The sequence below is a fragment of the Callionymus lyra genome, chromosome 13 (assembly GCF_982586985.1).
Source record: "Callionymus lyra chromosome 13, fCalLyr1.hap1.1, whole genome shotgun sequence".
Classification (NCBI taxonomy): Eukaryota; Metazoa; Chordata; class Actinopteri; order Syngnathiformes; family Callionymidae; genus Callionymus; species Callionymus lyra.
The window spans coordinates 4,143,380-4,159,294 of NC_141830.1; the positions used below are offsets into that span (position 1 = coordinate 4,143,380).

The 15,915-nt window shown below is 42.7% G+C and overlaps 1 protein-coding gene and 1 non-coding gene across 2 annotated transcripts; both read left to right on the forward strand.

Annotated features, from left to right (window-relative positions):
• The first annotated feature begins 48 nt into the window (after positions 1-48).
• Positions 49-7,324, forward strand: tmem147 (transmembrane protein 147). Its single transcript, XM_087805657.1, has 8 exons — positions 49-95; positions 614-711; positions 2,493-2,562; positions 2,687-2,752; positions 2,824-2,960; positions 5,039-5,123; positions 5,850-5,971; positions 6,726-7,324. The coding sequence occupies exons 2-8, from the start codon at positions 635-637 to the stop codon at positions 6,844-6,846; spliced, it is 678 nt and encodes a 225-aa protein (XP_087661783.1). The 5' UTR covers positions 49-95; positions 614-634; the 3' UTR covers positions 6,847-7,324.
• Positions 7,325-15,415: 8,091 nt separating this feature from the next.
• On the forward strand, positions 15,416-15,714 carry LOC148067003 (signal recognition particle RNA). The gene has a single exon (XR_015713294.1).
• Positions 15,715-15,915: the final 201 nt, after the last annotated feature.

Consider the following 15,915-nt stretch of genomic DNA (forward strand, 5'->3'; position numbering starts at 1 on the left):
TTTACAAAGTCGTTTGACTGTCGGAAGGATTTAGAGTGTGCACAACTGTGCTCTTCCGGTTGTCATTCGCCGACCGTCGTGGTTCTTCTTTTTTGGTAAGTAGCGAATAAATACATTTTCTCTTTTATATCTTTTAATAAAATGCATCTCGATCTATTTTTAATGAAAACTAAACGTTAAGTATTAGTGTTCGATAATACTGCGTTTCTATCAACAATGTCAACGTATTCATTTCTATTCCCGACGTTATTTGAGTTACTTACACGTTATTTTAAACCAGAAAACCCTCAACAAATCTTCAATAGCGTTATTAAATATCATCCTACTTTCACTGACATATTGAGAAACAATTCTAAATTCAAAGATTTTAAATTCATCACAAGAGTTAACCTTCTCGCAGGGGTTTAAAAATCTAATAAAAATACGTTTTAAATGAGACTGAGATTATACTTTTCTTTAGTATATAAATGTAATATTTCTCGCTATGATATATTTCGCTATGATACGATCCCTGAACACACACACATTGTTGATAGATGTTTACGGTTTTAAATCTCCTAATCTAAACGTAGTTTCTACTCTTAACTGAAATATTTGTGCTTTTGTCTTCCAGGGAGTTTCTTCAACGGACATCATGACTCTTTTCCACTTTGGAAACTGCTTTGCTTTGGCATATTTCCCGTATTTCATCACATACAAGTGCAGTGGACTGTAAGTATTTCTGTCTTTTGATTTCCAAATGTTATTAATGTTTCTCCTTCTTTTCTGTCCGATCATCCCACGTGTCGGTGCAGGTCCTCGTGAAGCCAGAAACACTAAGCAGATTAGTTGTACTATAGTATGTGGGGGGGCGGTCAGTGTAATCCTTCAATAGCTGAACCATCGTGATTTAAGAAACAACTTCTTTTGTCTAGTTACCGTAAATTCTGGACAACAGAGGGCACCGGATTACAAGAAATAATTTCTAATTTAAGAAATAAAATCCATTTTGTACTTCTACAAGCCGCACCAGATTTTAAGCCGCATGTATCCCACGTCGTAATATTAAAAATGAGCTCAAAATGTTCATCATATGTTCTTATTGTAACAGACTGTCTCAAATGACTTATCGAGAGCATGTCACTCACGCTCTGGACTCAAATGATGGCTCCGCTGTAACAGCAGTTATTTGATAAAAACGACACCAAAGCTGATTGTGCAGGAACCCAACATTTATTTTCTCAATATCTAATTTTTAAATAATCAACAAAAGGCGCTCTATGATGGTGGAATAAATGAACCGTTCTTTAGAAAACACACAACTTAAACACCCGCGATAAACCCAAAGACAGAATAACCGAAGTCCAAATGCTCATGTCCAACAGAAAGTTAAAAAATGGCAGCGATCAATGTCGAATTCCAAAATAAATCCAAAGGTAAATCCACTCAACACTGAGAGGTCTGAGAGACGGTCTGCCTGGAACACCTGCCGTGAAGTCGTGTCTTCACGGCAGAAGTGATGAAAAAGAAAACAATGTCTCTACAGAGAAACCGCCAGAGTGATCGCATTTCACTTAAAAGCCGCATCATATTATTTTCTTCTAGTTTTGTCCATGTTGACGAGGGCGAGTACAAATGACTGATTAACAATAGTTGTGAAAGTGCACTTGATGAATCAAACAAGTTCATTGGACTTCTGTGAACTACTCATCAATTTTATTGGTTTATTGGTTACTTGGCAAAATGCTTTTGGCCCCACGAAGAAAAAAACGCCGCACCGGACTATATGCCGGAATGTTCAAAGTGTGGGGAAAAAAGTAGCGGCTTATAGTCCGGAATTTACGGTATTTTGTCCGTTATAAGTACAGTTTATTCCACTGACTTTAAAAATAAACCTGGTTCATTTCATTTAGGATCTACATTTCTGGAAAGTAAAGAAAATGTCTTCACAGTCAGAGTTAATTATTGAAGATTCAAACCGACCTACACTTTATTTAAGATAAAGAAAAATGTAGAAGTGCAAATATTTGTAGCCGTCTTCATTATAGTTTTGTTACTGTGTAATATATTTCATGCGTTAAACATCTTTCTGATATATAATCGATGAACTGTCTCATTTTATCAGTCAGAGTTTGTGGCTCTGATGGTGATAAGTCTTATATATCGAAGGTCGTCGACCCCTTGTCTCGTTTAACAGTATTTTTTTTTTTAGATTCAAGATAAAAAAAGTCAAAAGCTCTAGTGTCTGAACTTAAATTACTTATTCGATGGACAAAGATCATTAATGGGATTCAAAGTATATTTATTGTCAGAGAATAATTAGAGCAAAACAAACGTTGCAAAGAATTTACTAAAATAATAATAACTCTCGGTAATTACTCTCAACAATTACAAGTACTCTGTAAAATATCTTCATAGCTTTAAACGGCATTTTAACCTGTTTCTGTTTCCGGTCGTTTAAGAAGCTCATTCAAGTGAAAAGACTGGATAATAAGTAGATTTTAATGTCGTAGGTCAGAATACAACGCGTTCTGGAGATGTGTCCAGGCTGGAGCGACGTACCTGTTTGTTCAGCTGTGCAAGGTGAGCTTGGATTCACCTGTTCTATTATCTTTCACACATGAAGTCACAATAATGTCACAGGCCCAGATAAACACGGGTTGAGTCTGGTGTTCAAGGTCGTCTCACTGTCCTCGTTGTGTTTCAGATGCTGTTCCTCGCCACGTTCTTTCCGACCTGGGAGGGAGGAGCTGGAGTCTATGATTTCGTCGGGGTGAGTGTTGCTTCTCTCGACCGACGTGGTCGTGTTTCGCTCACATCCGTGTGTGTGTTTTTGTGTCTCAGGAGTTCATGAAGTCCACCGTGGACTTCGCCGACCTGCTGGGCCTCCACCTGGTGATGTCTCGCAACGCCGGCAAGGGCGAGTACAAGATCATGGTGGCGGCGATGGGCTGGGCCACAGCAGAGCTCGTCATGTCCAGGTAGGAACGCAGACTGACGGATGATTGAATAGTGACGTGAAAATGTGAATCTTTTCTAAATTATTATTTGACACCAGACGGTACCAGAACTACTCGATCAGATTCATCAGCCAATCATGCGACCCTCAGACAATCACGTGACCGTGTCATGACCGAGTAGATCGACGTATTTTTATATTGAATTTAAAAGGCTACTAGTTAAAATATATTACATTTCATTGTGATTAGAAAAGCAAACTATGCATAAACAAAAAAAAGAATTCGATTTTCAAAATTCTAATTTCATATATATACAGTATATATATATATATATATATATATATATATACGTTCAAAAGTTTGGGGTCACCCAGAAATTGTTGTGTTTTCCATGAAAAGTCACTTATTTACCACCATGAGTTGTTATATGAATAGAAAATATATTCAAGACATTGACAAGGTTAGAAATAATGATTTGTATTTGAAATAATTTTTTTTTTCCTTCAAACTTTGCTTTTGTCAAAGAATCCTCCATTTGCAGCAATTACAGCATTGCAGACCTTGGGCATTCTAGCTGTTAATTTGTTGAGGTAATCAGGAGAAATTTCACCCCATGCTTCTAGAAGCCCCTCCCACAAGTTGGATTGGCTGGATGGGCACTTCTTGGGGTTTAGATCTGGTGACTGCGCTGGCCACTCCATTACAGATAGAATACCAGCTGCCTGCTTCTTCTCTAAATAGTTCTTGCACAACTTGGAGGTGTGCTTTGGGTCATTGTCCTGTTGTAGGATGAAATTGGCTCCAATCAAGCGCTGTCCACGGGGTATGGCATGGCGTTGCAAAATGGAGTGATAGCCTTCCTTATTAGAATCCCTTTAACCCTGAACAAATCTCCCACCTTACCAGACCACCACGTTACCCCCACCATGCTTGACAGATGGCGTCAGGCACTCTTCCAGCATCTTTTCAGTTGTTCTGCGTCTCACAAATGTTCTTCTATGTGATCCAAACACCTCAAACTTCGATTCGTCCGTCCATACCACTTTTTTCAAATCTTCCTCTGTCCAATGTCTGTGTTCTTTTGCCCATATTAATCTTTTTCTTTTATTGGCCAGTCTCAGATATGGCTTTTTCTTTGCCACTCTGCCCTGAAGGCCAGCATCCCGGAGTCGCCTCTTCACTGTAGATGTTGACACTGGCGTTTTGCGGGTACTATTTAATGAAGCTGCCAGTTGAGGACCTGTGAGGCGTCTATTTCTCAAACTAGAGACTCTAATGTACTTATCTTCTTGCTGAGTTGTGCAGCGGGGCCTCCCACTTCTCTTTCTACTCTGGTTAGAGCCTGTTTGTGCTGTTCTCTGAAGGGAGTAGTACACACCGTTGTAGGAAATCTTCAGTTTCTTGGCAATTTCTCGCATGGAATAGCCTTCATTTCTAAGAACAAGAATAGACTGTCGAGTTTCACATGAAAGTTCTCTTTTTCTGGCCATTTTGAGCGTTTAATCGTCCCCACAAATGTGATGCTCCAGATACTCAACTAGCTCAAAGGAAGGTCAGTTTTATAGCTTCTCTAACCAGCTAAACTGTTTTCAGCTGTGCTAACATAATTGCACAAGGGTTTTCTAACCATCCATTAACCTTCTGACCCAATGAGCAAACACATTGTACCATTAGAACACTGGAGTGATAGTTGCTGGAAATGGGCCTCTATACACCTATGTAGATATTGCACCAAAAAACAGACATTTGCAGCTAGAATAGTCATTTACCACATTAGCAATGTATAGATTAGTTTAAACTTAGATTAGTTTAAACTTAGATTAGTTTAAAGCACTGTTTAAAAAAACAGTGTTTTTCTTTAAAAATAAGGACATTTGTAAGTGACCCCAAACTTTTGAATGGTAGTATATATATACAGTATATATATTATTCATTTTGTAAATGTATTTAGATTTTTTTTTAACATTTTTAATCAATTATTAAAAGATGACTCAATGCTTTAATTCAATAAGAATATTCAACGTTTACCTAGTAGATACTTGAACTAGTCAATATTGTGATGATATTCTTCCACTCTAAAGTCAACTCTGTTTGTTCAGGTGTCTCCCTCTGTGGGTCGGAGCCAGAGGCATCGAGTTCGACTGGAAATATATCCAGATGAGTTTTGACTCCAACATCAGTTTAGTGAGTGTTTGCATCTGATGTTCATGTCTCTGTTCGTGTCTCTGTTCGTGTCTCTGTTCGTGTGTCTGTTCGTGTCTCTGTTCGTGTCTCTGTTCGTGTCTCTGTTCGTGTCTCTGTTCGTGTCTCTGTTCGTGTCTCTGTTCGTGTCTCTGTTCGTGTCTCTGTTCGTGTCTCTGTTCGTGTCTCTGTTCGTGTCTCTGTTCGTGTCTCTGTTCATGTCTCTGTTCATGTCTCTGTTCGTGTCTCTGTTCGTGTCTCTGTTCGTGTCTCTGTTCATGTCTCTGTTCGTGTCTCTGTTCGTGTCTCTGTTCGTGTCTCTGTTCGTGTCTCTGTTCGTGTCTCTGTTCGTGTCTCTGTTCGTGTCTCTGTTCGTGTCTCTGTTCATGTCTCTGTTCGTGTCTCTGTTCGTGTCTCTGTTCGTGTCTCTGTTCGTGTCTCTGTTCGTGTCTCTGTTCGTGTCTCTGTTCGTGTCTCTGTTCGTGTCTCTGTTCATGTCTCTGTTCATGTCTCTGTTCATGTCTCTGTTCATGTCACTCACACACAGATGATACCTTCAGTCCCTGACGATTGTAATTGTTCAATCTTTATTATTTTATATTCTCATTCTTCTCTTTAATACGTGACATTTGTTCTTCACTAAAGCTTCTTGATTTCACGTATAAATACAGATATTTAAGAAACTTCGCCGACGTCGCGTTGATTGACCGTAACTCTGTTTGTTTGAAGGTTCACTACATCGCCGTGGCTGCAGTCGTGTGGATGTTCACTCGCTACGATCTTCCTAAAAGCTTCCGTCTGCCCGTCACGGTGCTGCTGGCGCTGTGTGTCTACAAGTCCTTCTTGATGGAGTGAGTGACGCACGTTAAAGACTCTTAATGTGCAGGTTTATAGAGCGAGGAACTGAAGTTCACAAGAAGTCAAATATGTTCTCAGTTATTGTCCATGTTCATTAAATCAGTGTCATCAGAATATTGAATTAATTTAACATCTCTCATTTTTTGAAGTATTTAATGATTTAATTTCTTAAAGTTTACATTTTTTTCTTATATACATATTTTTCCCCCTTTTTTTACACAGTTTTGTATTCTAATTTCAATCATTAAAATAAAGACAATTTAAATCCAATATTTTTTAATTTGTAGTGTTTTTAATTCAATATAGAAACGTTGGTATAATAGAGTCACCAGACATTACCAATAGAGTCCAGAGCTACTGGATCAAATCCAGTCATGTGATCATGTGACGCTCAGACGAAGTAGCTCAGTTCCTTTTTCATATTGAATTTAAAAGACAACAAATTAAAAAATATTGAATTTAAAACATTTATTTATGAGTAATTGTAATTATAAAAGCAAACTCTGTGTACAAGAAAAAAACAACATTTTTAAAATTTCAATTTAATAATTTCTAATTCAAAGTTTCAATGTTCGAAATGTTAATTTTATATAATACTGATGACATTGATATACTTTTTTCAATCACTTGATTGATGTTCATAAACGACTGGGATTCGAGTTGTATTTATTTTAAAGGTTATTTTTGTGAGTTTGACCAGGTTCCAGGTCATTCTGCTCCAGTGTTGACGTTGGTCTCCGTCCACAGGTTGTTCATCCACGCTTTCGTCCTGGGCAGCTGGACCGTGTTGCTGGTGAAGGCCGTGCTCACCGGCGCCATCTCCCTGTGCTCGCTCTTCCTGTTCGTCACGCTCGTGCACAGCAACTAGACGAGTCTCCACAGGACGGGCCTCCAGGTCCCAGAGGAGAACCAGGACTGGAACTAAACTGCTTCGAAACTTGACGTCGGTTTCCGTGACGGACGCGACGACAGAAGATGAATATTTATTATCATCTTGATCCTGTTTATTTAGACATAAATGTTTTTATAAACTAATCTGTTTTTTTTTTTCTATCGATTAATTATGTCTGTTAAATCAAGTTTATACATTTATTTATATACAAGTATTGATGCTAACTTTAGTAAAACATTTCTGTTGTCACTTTGATGTTATTAAAATGGTGGAAACAAGTGACTTAATAATCAATAAATGTGTTTAATAGAGAACTTTCTTTTATTCATGTTCTGCCGCTCGTCTCTATGATGGACTATTGATTATTTTATGATTGTGATACAAATTACGACACAAAGTTAACTCATGTTTTGTTATTAAAAAATAAATAAATAAAAACATATTTTACATCTAATCATTTATTGACTTTCAATTCTTCGTATATTAAATTAATATATTATATTGTCAAAATAGATATATATTAATACATTTTTTATTTGTAACACAAAAGCTACTTCATATTTGTATGTGATGTTCATACGTTAAAGTAAAATTGTCTCTCAAGCACCTTATTCTACTGTCTTTATGTTCAAGAGTTTGATTTCAAATGATTTATTTTTCAATTAGATGCGTTTCCATCACATTGTTGTAGCGATTAAATAGATTAGAATATAACTCTCGTTCTTGTAAATACCACCATCTACTGGCCAGATGAAGCCACTACACCAACGCTGATGTAGTTTCAACTTGAATTAAATAGTTTAAAAATGTATACAAATTAATCCAAGCATAAAAAAAACAGTTAATTATAATAAAGTTAATTTTTAATTTCGATAATATTCACGTTATTTTAAGTTAAGCCTGAGTAACACAGCGAGACACAGTCTTTTGACTCACCTGAGCACACACTCACCTGACGACACACTCACCTGACGACACACTCACCTGAGCACAACTTTTTCTTACACACGTCACTCACGTCTCTCACGTCTCTTCTCCTGTCAAACACTCGCTGGGGCTTTCTCTCGTCACTGCACTGCCTCCTCCTGGACAACAACGGAACTACAACTCACTCTGACTTCTAGCACTGAAGGTAGCCAATCACATCCACGCTTGCTGCCGCGAGGACGTTTCGTTCCTATATTGAAATTTAAGTAAAAATAAATTCAAGCGTTCAAAATATTAAGTTAATTACTAAATAAAAATGTAATTCATATTACAAAATACAAAAAACTTGATACAGTTATAAAAAAAACTATTCAATGATTACAAAAACCTTTTCAATAAAACATAAAACATTGAATATATTTAATTCCGTTAATATTCTGATGACACTGATATACTTCTATAATTCTGCAGGACTTATATTTAAGTAAAAACTTAACTTAACAGGAGATAAAAAAAGACAACAGTTATTTATGACTAAAAAAAGGATTTTTAAGTTATTAAAATGGTTAAACAGATAGAAGTAACTGTCTCGTCTTCATTAATAGCTTCATGTTGGGGTCGCGGGGGCAGCAGCTCCACCAGAGAGGCCAGACCTTCTTCTCCCCGGCTTCATCATCCAACTCTCTCTAGCGTGTCCTCCGTCTCTACCGTGGTCTCCTCCCTGTGGGACATGAACATCTCACCAGAGGCGTCCAGGAGACATTCTGATCAGATGATCACCTGGAGCAGCAGCGTTCTACTCCGAGTCTCTCCCGGACGACCGTCCTTCTCACCCCGAAGAGAGAGACACCCATCGGAGAAAACTAATGTGTGTTTTCTCATCTTGTTCTCTGGGTCACAACCGTTCATGACCACAGGTAGAGACGTGGATCCACCGCTTTACCTTTTGGCTCAGCTCTGTTTTCACAACCAGAGATCTCTGCACCAATCTGTCCGTCACACTTTATTGTCCCCTCACTCGTAAACAACAGCCTTAGATCAAGACATAAACATTAAAGTGATATTTTGATAGTAATCAAAAAAATTATAATTTCTTATTTCACAACTAAACACTTATCATCTTTAAATACTTCTTAAATTAATTTAATATTCTTAAATATTTTGTATATATATATATATTTTATTGATAAAAACATTTGATTTTCTTTTCTGTAATTTCGAAATAAAGCTAGTTTTGCTCAAACCTTAAGTTTTATTTCGTCCTTCAAGCACTGAATGTATCCATCTCGCACATGCGCTGTTCGAGTGTTAATACCAACAAAGTCATTTGTGACCCCTGATGACCCCGGATAGGGCATATCTTCCAGTGACATCAGATCATATTTTTTACATTTGTTGGTGACGGCAGTGTGTTCGCTCCCTCTCCCGACATCTGTACCGCTGATATTCAGTCCTCAGCTCCAGCTCCAGCTCAATCCGGCCGATCTAAATGTCGGGCTGCTGAGACTAGAGGCCCCACTCCTAGGAAGAAGGTTAAAGAGTTCGGACTTGCCTCCAAGGTGGACCAATTAACGGAGGAGGTTAATCAGATTAAATCCTTCTTCCCGGCCTTCAAGTATGGGACTGGTGAAAGAGAGTTGGGTGATCCTGCTCCTCCTCCAGCCATTTTGGAACCGGAGGAAGATGTAATCTCCATGGCAGCTTCAGCCACTGAGTTCGCCGAATATGGAGAGGATGTGGTGCCACGGGACGTGGCCTCCCACACCTCCGTGGCGGGATCCCGTTCTTCAGCCCACAGCTCTACTGTTGGTTCTGAAGACGGCTCTATGGGGTCCATCATTCGTACGGCCCTGGCTCGCCTGCAGTTGGATATACCGCAGGCTCAGCCAGCTTCGGCCAGTGCTTTTTTCAGGTGTGGATCAGCTCCTGCCAACTTTACTGTGCCTCCATCTGAATATTTGAGGGAGTTGCATGCATGCTGGAGGGACTCTAGAGCCTTCTCTAAAACAATTTTAGACGGCCGGACCCTGGCAGCCATGCAGGATGCACCCAAGTTTGGCTTGGGCCGCATACCAGCGGTTGAGCCCACAATAGCTGTGTTAATTGTCTCACCTGATGGGGCTCTGAGACCGGAGGCGATGTGTCCTCGTCCCCAGTGTCGGGTGACGGATGATCTGCTCCCAAAGCCTAAGACGCAGCGGCACGCATGGGACGCATAGGTCATTCTATGTCCCACCTGATGCTTGCTTTATCAGCATCCCTACAAGAGACTCCACTGTAACTCTCTTCTCTCAGGATGTTCTAAAAAGTCTCTCAGAACTCTTCAGCTCATTCAGAACTCTGCAGCTCGTGTCCTGACTAGGACTAAGAGGCGCGAACACATTTCCCCTGTACTGTCTTCCCTACATTGGCTTCCTGTAGACCTTAGAATACAATTTAAAATCCTTCTCCTAACCTATAAAGCCTTACATGGTCTAGCACCAACATACATTAAAGATTTAATCCAAACTTACCAACCCTCAAGGACCTTACGATCCTTAAACTCTGATCTATTAGTTATACCACAAATCTCTAAATGTAGATTCGGAGCCAGGGCCTTCAGTTTTCAAGCCCCTCTGCTGTGGAACAAACTACCGGCTTCAGTCCGGAGGGCAGACACCCTCTCTATGTTTAAAAACAATCTTAAAACCTTACTTTTCGATAAAGCCTATAACTAACTTAACTGTTTATCTTTAGCTGCTATAACTAACAAAACTGTTTATCTTAGCTGCTATAGGCTGAGAATGCTGGAGGAGTTTTAGACACCGAGCTCTGTATATCCTTCTTTTCTGCATTACATTCATAACCTGTGCAGTTTAAACCCACACCTTTTTATTTCTCTCCCGGAGCCCCAGGTTCCACCTCCAGAGCTGCTGCTGATCCAGAATCTTCACCACGTCATCAGATCCCGAGTTCTCTCCAGCACCTCCATGGACTCTCCTACACTCTCCTATTCTTTTTTTTTCTCACTATAATTTCCCTCACTCCTCTCCTTATCCATCTGTCTACCCCCCCATCCTTCCTCCCAGCCGGTCAAAGCGGCAGGCCGTCAACAATGAGTCTGGTTCCGCTCGAGGTTTCTGCCTTCTAAAAGGAAGTTTTTCCTCGCCATAGCTCACTGCACAGCTCACTGTACAGTGTTTTGTTTCTTGCTCTTTGTTGAATTGCTGGGATCTATTTTTCCTTAATCAACTATAGTCTTATTTCAACTGTATAGTGTCTTGAGATAACTTTGTTATGATAAGACACTTTAAATAAAATTGAATTGAATTGAATTGGATGCTTCCGTCCATAATTTCAGTGACGCTTCCCTGCAGACATTCGCACTCATGTCTAGAGAGCTGGGGCGGTTGATGTCCACTCTCATCCAGGCTGGCCGCCAGGTTTGGCTGGCACAATCACCTCTGACAGAGGCATGCAGGAGAACCCGCCGCAGTGTTCCAGTGGAACCGAGGGAACTGTTTGGACCTGCAGCGCTAGAGGCACTTGAGCGAACTGTCCAAGCCAGACAGACTCAACAGCAGCTGTCCGGGCTTGGCAGGAGTGTGCCTCCTCCTGGCAGACCTAGAGGTTCTTCAGCTTCCCCCCAGCACCGCTCTCACCACATTCTTACCCCAGAGGCTACCTCAGGTCTCAGCGCCCATGTCCACAGCCTGCTCAGCAGGCGGCATAGACCTTTGGGCAACCGTTGGCCGGGTCAAGATGACAATTATACGCGACCCGACAAAAGCCCAAACCCTCAACCAGGAGTTGTCCGTCCTCCTGGACAAGGGTGCAATCGAGAAGATAGATCCCCTGTTACAACCAGGAGGGGTCTACTCGACTTACTTTCTGGTAACAAAGAAAGATGGCGGACTCCGCCCTATCCTCGACTTGAGGGGACTCATCAAGTTCCCGAAGGTCTTGAAATTCCACATGCTCAGCCCTGCAGAGGTTCTGCGCACTGTTTCCAGAGAGGAGTGGTTTAATTCAATAGACCTGAAGGATGCTTACTTTCATGTGCCCATAGCACCACACCACAGACAGTTCCTGAGGTTTGCCTTTCAGGGGCGTCATTTTCAGTTCAGGGTGCTCCCGTTCGGTCTCTCCCTTACCTTTCGGTATTTACCAGGGTTGTGATGGCAGCCCTCTCGCCCCTGCAGTCGCAGGTCATGAAGATCCTGCCCTATCTAGACGATTGGTTCATCTGTGCTCCGTCCCGGTCTCAAGCCTTCTTTCCCATGTGTCTCGACTAGGTCTCAGTGTGATCCACCATGATCCCTTTGGGGCTGTTGTCGCTACATCCCCTTCAGAGGTGGCTGTACAGCTTTCATTTGGATGCCAGGTGGCGCCGGCACAGAAGACTCAAGGTTTCACACAGTTGCCTCCTTGCTCTGGCTCCGTGGAGAGAGAGAAGTTTTCTCCTCCAGGGCATGCAGATGGGTTCGGTTGCATTCCGTCGAGAGGCCATCACAATAGATGCCTCCCTCTCGGGGTGGGGTGCAGTGTAGCAAAACCGGTCAGCCCAGGGGCTGTGGTCTGCTCGAGACTGCTCGGAGCATATCAATGTTCTAGAGCTACGAGCTGTGTATATGGCCCTGCAGTACTTTCTTCCCTTCCTGAGAGGGCTACATGTGCTTGTGCGGTCAGACAATGTGTCGACCCTATCGCATATAAACCACCAGGGGGGCACCAGGTCTGCACAGCTGCTGAAAGCATCCCGGGACCTCCTGCTGTGGGTGGCTCCATGCCTGAGAGCAATGTATTTGCCCGGGGATGGGAATCAGGTCGCAGACCCCCTGCCATCCGGGGTGAGGTGCCACTCTACCAGAGCGATGTCTACGTCATGGGCGGCCCTACGCGGGGTACCCCTGGAGGACATCTGTCCAGTTGTCCAGTTGTTCCAGGGCCAGTACGGAACCCGCATTGTTCCTCTTGGATCTGAGGTTCAACCATCGATCGGACCCTCCTTTCCAGGACCTTAGAGTAGACCTTACCAGGTCTACAGAGGAGTGTGATGCATCTGTAGTTGGCACACAACCTCTGGTCCCACTTTTTAATTAGGTGGACCACCACCCCGGTCTGCCACTCGTCAGGTACCGACCCAGACGCCCACGCAATGTTGACGAGACGAGTCAACCAAGAAAACCCTTCAACACTCAGAGTCTTCAGCATTTCTTGGCGAATCTCATCGATCCCTGCAGCTTTGCCACTGTGGAGCTTTCTGACCACCACAGCGGATTCAGCACAAATGATCAATGAGGTCCACCCATCGGCCTCCAGCGAGGGTGAGACATCGGGTTGAGGAGTTCCTCATAGTACTCTTTCCAACGGCCAACAACATCCCCAGTTCAGTTGAAGTCAGCAACATTCCATCCTTACTGTAAACAGCTTGTAGTGAAATTCTTCATGTTGTTTTTGCTGTTAACTGAAAGACCAAAGTTCTGGTTTACAACGTCTTTGGAATGAATTTGTGGGAGGAGAGAAATGCAAAGGACAGAGGAGTGGACTATCTCCAGCCAATGTGGGGGTGAGGAATCAGATGTCACCCACCAATCAGGAGCACGAGTGGATGGCTTTAAAAAGAGCCGCGCCAAAATGGCTCATTCTCTTGACACATTTCCTATTGCCTCTTCACACTTCACGCTGGACTCTTGGGGTCTCATCCTCTTCCCTCTTCACCCCTGTTCCTGACTGTTGCCCCCCTCCCTTTCTGCAACAAGTTGTGGCACGTCTCCCCAGCCGCAGTACTTTCTCAAGACGCAAGCAAGCTGCACGCAACCCAGCAGCCAGCCAAGCAAGCCTGAACCTCTGGCTCCTACGAGCAACCAAACTGCTCTTCCAGAAAAGACTTGTGACCCCTTGCACCGAGTAAAGATACGTCTCTGGTTGGTTACGCCAACGCGGTCAAGGACAGCCTGCAACACAGAACCTATTACAAGCTTGGACACTCTGCTGCTTCCCCCTTCTGAGGTGCTTGACCGTTTTCCAGAAGCTACTTGGTGCCGACCGAAAGTCTTCCTGCATGGGTTCTCCAAACTCTTCTCACACCCACTGTTTAGCCTTTGCAACAGCCGAAGCAACAGTCCTTCGAGCCAGGCGGTACTTTGCAACTGCTTCAGGAGTCCAGGAGACACTAGGTCCCTGACATCTGGTGTCCACCAAGATGTCATTGGGTTGCTGCCCCTTAAGGCACCGATGACCTTCAGACCACAGCTTACAATTGAAGCTTAGCCATGGCGGCTTTGACCACCGACCACTCATGTTCGATGTCCCGAACCTCCACAGGAATGTCGGCAAAAGCTTCTCGGATGTGTGACAGCTTCGTCCTCCAGACGTTCCCAGTTCACCCGAACTACACGTTTGGGTTTACCTGGTTGGTCCAGAGGCTTCTCCGGCCATCGGAGCCAGCTCACAACCAGATGGTGAGCCTCCCTATGTTCGAACATGGTGTTTGTGATGGACAAGCCATGACAAGCACAGAAGTCCAACAACAAACGACCGTTTGGGTTAAGATCAGGCAAACCGTTCTTCCCAATCACACCTCTCCAAGTCTCGCCATCATTGCCCATGTGTGCGTTGAAGTCACCCAGAAGGACAATGGAGTCCCTAGCTGGGGCCCCATACAGGACCCCTCCAAAGACCCCCAAGAAGGCCGGATACTCCTGAGATGTTTCCCACAGGTGGTGAGCCCATGGGATGCAGATAAAATGGATGGAATGTCTGCGCAGTTCATCCGGGTTGAGCCTGGCCGGGCTATGCTGGTCACCCGGCCACCAGCACCAGCCACCATTAGTCTGACCTCTCATCTGTTTGCCGTGGGTACCCCTACTAGAAGCCTGGTAACTCAATACCAGGCTCCCGGTAAAATAGCTCCCTGAATCATTGGGATACACAAACTCCCCCATCATGGTAAGGTGATGGTCCTTGGAGGAGAAGAAAAAAATAAATAAAATTCAATGATTCCAAAAACCTTTTCAATAAAACATGTTTAACATTTGAATATATTTAATTCCGTTAATATTCTGATGACTCTGATATACTTCTATAATTCTGCAGGACTTATATTTAAGTAAAAACTTAACTTAACAGGAGATGAAACACATTTGATCATTTGAACTTTAAGGTTTATTTTATTCCACAAATCTATATTAAAAACTATTGTTCTATTTTATTCAGTTTTCTTATTTTAAATCAAATTACAAATGTTTCAATTAAATGGTTTTCCTCAACTTTGTTGTAAATGAAACATAAACCTTTTGTATAAATACCTCCATCTAGTGGTCAGATGGAGTTATAACACCATCAATCTTAAATAAATGGTTCAAATATTAAAGTATTTAAATTAATCTGTGGAGAAAAGTAATCTCAACATAAAAGGATGACGTCACAACAACACAGTCACACTAACAAGTTAAATTTCATTAAATTATAGAACGATTTAAGACAAAAAAGAATTTCCGATAATATAAAGATTATTTTCTCATAAGATCGTATCTTAAAATATCTCCAGTTATTTATTTCCATCTACCGAGAGGCTCCATGTCGAGTGACGTCACTGGTGCGACACTCAAAAGCGCGCGTCCGCCCGTCAGTCCTCGCCGGGTGCGGTGGCGCGCATCTGTAATCCAAGTCACTGGGAGGCTGAGTCTGGCGGATCGTTTGAACTCAGGAGATCTGAGCTGCAGCGGACTATGTCGATCGGGTGTCCGCACTAAGCTCGGTATCGATATGGTGCTTCCGGGGGAGCTCGGAACCACCAGGTCGTCTAAGGAGGGGTGCACCGGCCCAGGTCGGAAACGGAGCAGGTCAAAGCCCCCGTGCCGCTCAGTAGTGGGATCGCGCCTGTGAATAGACGCTGTAGTGCAGCCTGAGTAACACAGCGAGACACAGTCTTTTGACTCACCTGACGACACACTCACCTGACGACACACTCACCTGAGCACAACTTTTTCTTACACACGTCACTCACGTCTCTCACATCTCTTCTGCTGTCAAACACTCTCTGTGGCTTTCTCTCGTTACTGCACTGCCTCCTCCTGGACAACAACGGAACTACAACTCACTCTGACTTCTAGCACTGAAGGTAGCCAATCACAT

Coding starts and splice junctions, on each gene's coding strand:
- tmem147 (XM_087805657.1), top strand. CDS start 635: ATGACTCTTTTCCACTTTGGAAACTGCTTTGCTTTGGCATATTTCCCG. Junction 2,753..2,823: donor GAGTCTATGATTTCGTCGGG/GTGAGTGTTGCT, acceptor TTTGTGTCTCAG/GAGTTCATGAAGTCCACCGT. Junction 5,124..5,849: donor TTGACTCCAACATCAGTTTA/GTGAGTGTTTGC, acceptor GTTTGTTTGAAG/GTTCACTACATCGCCGTGGC.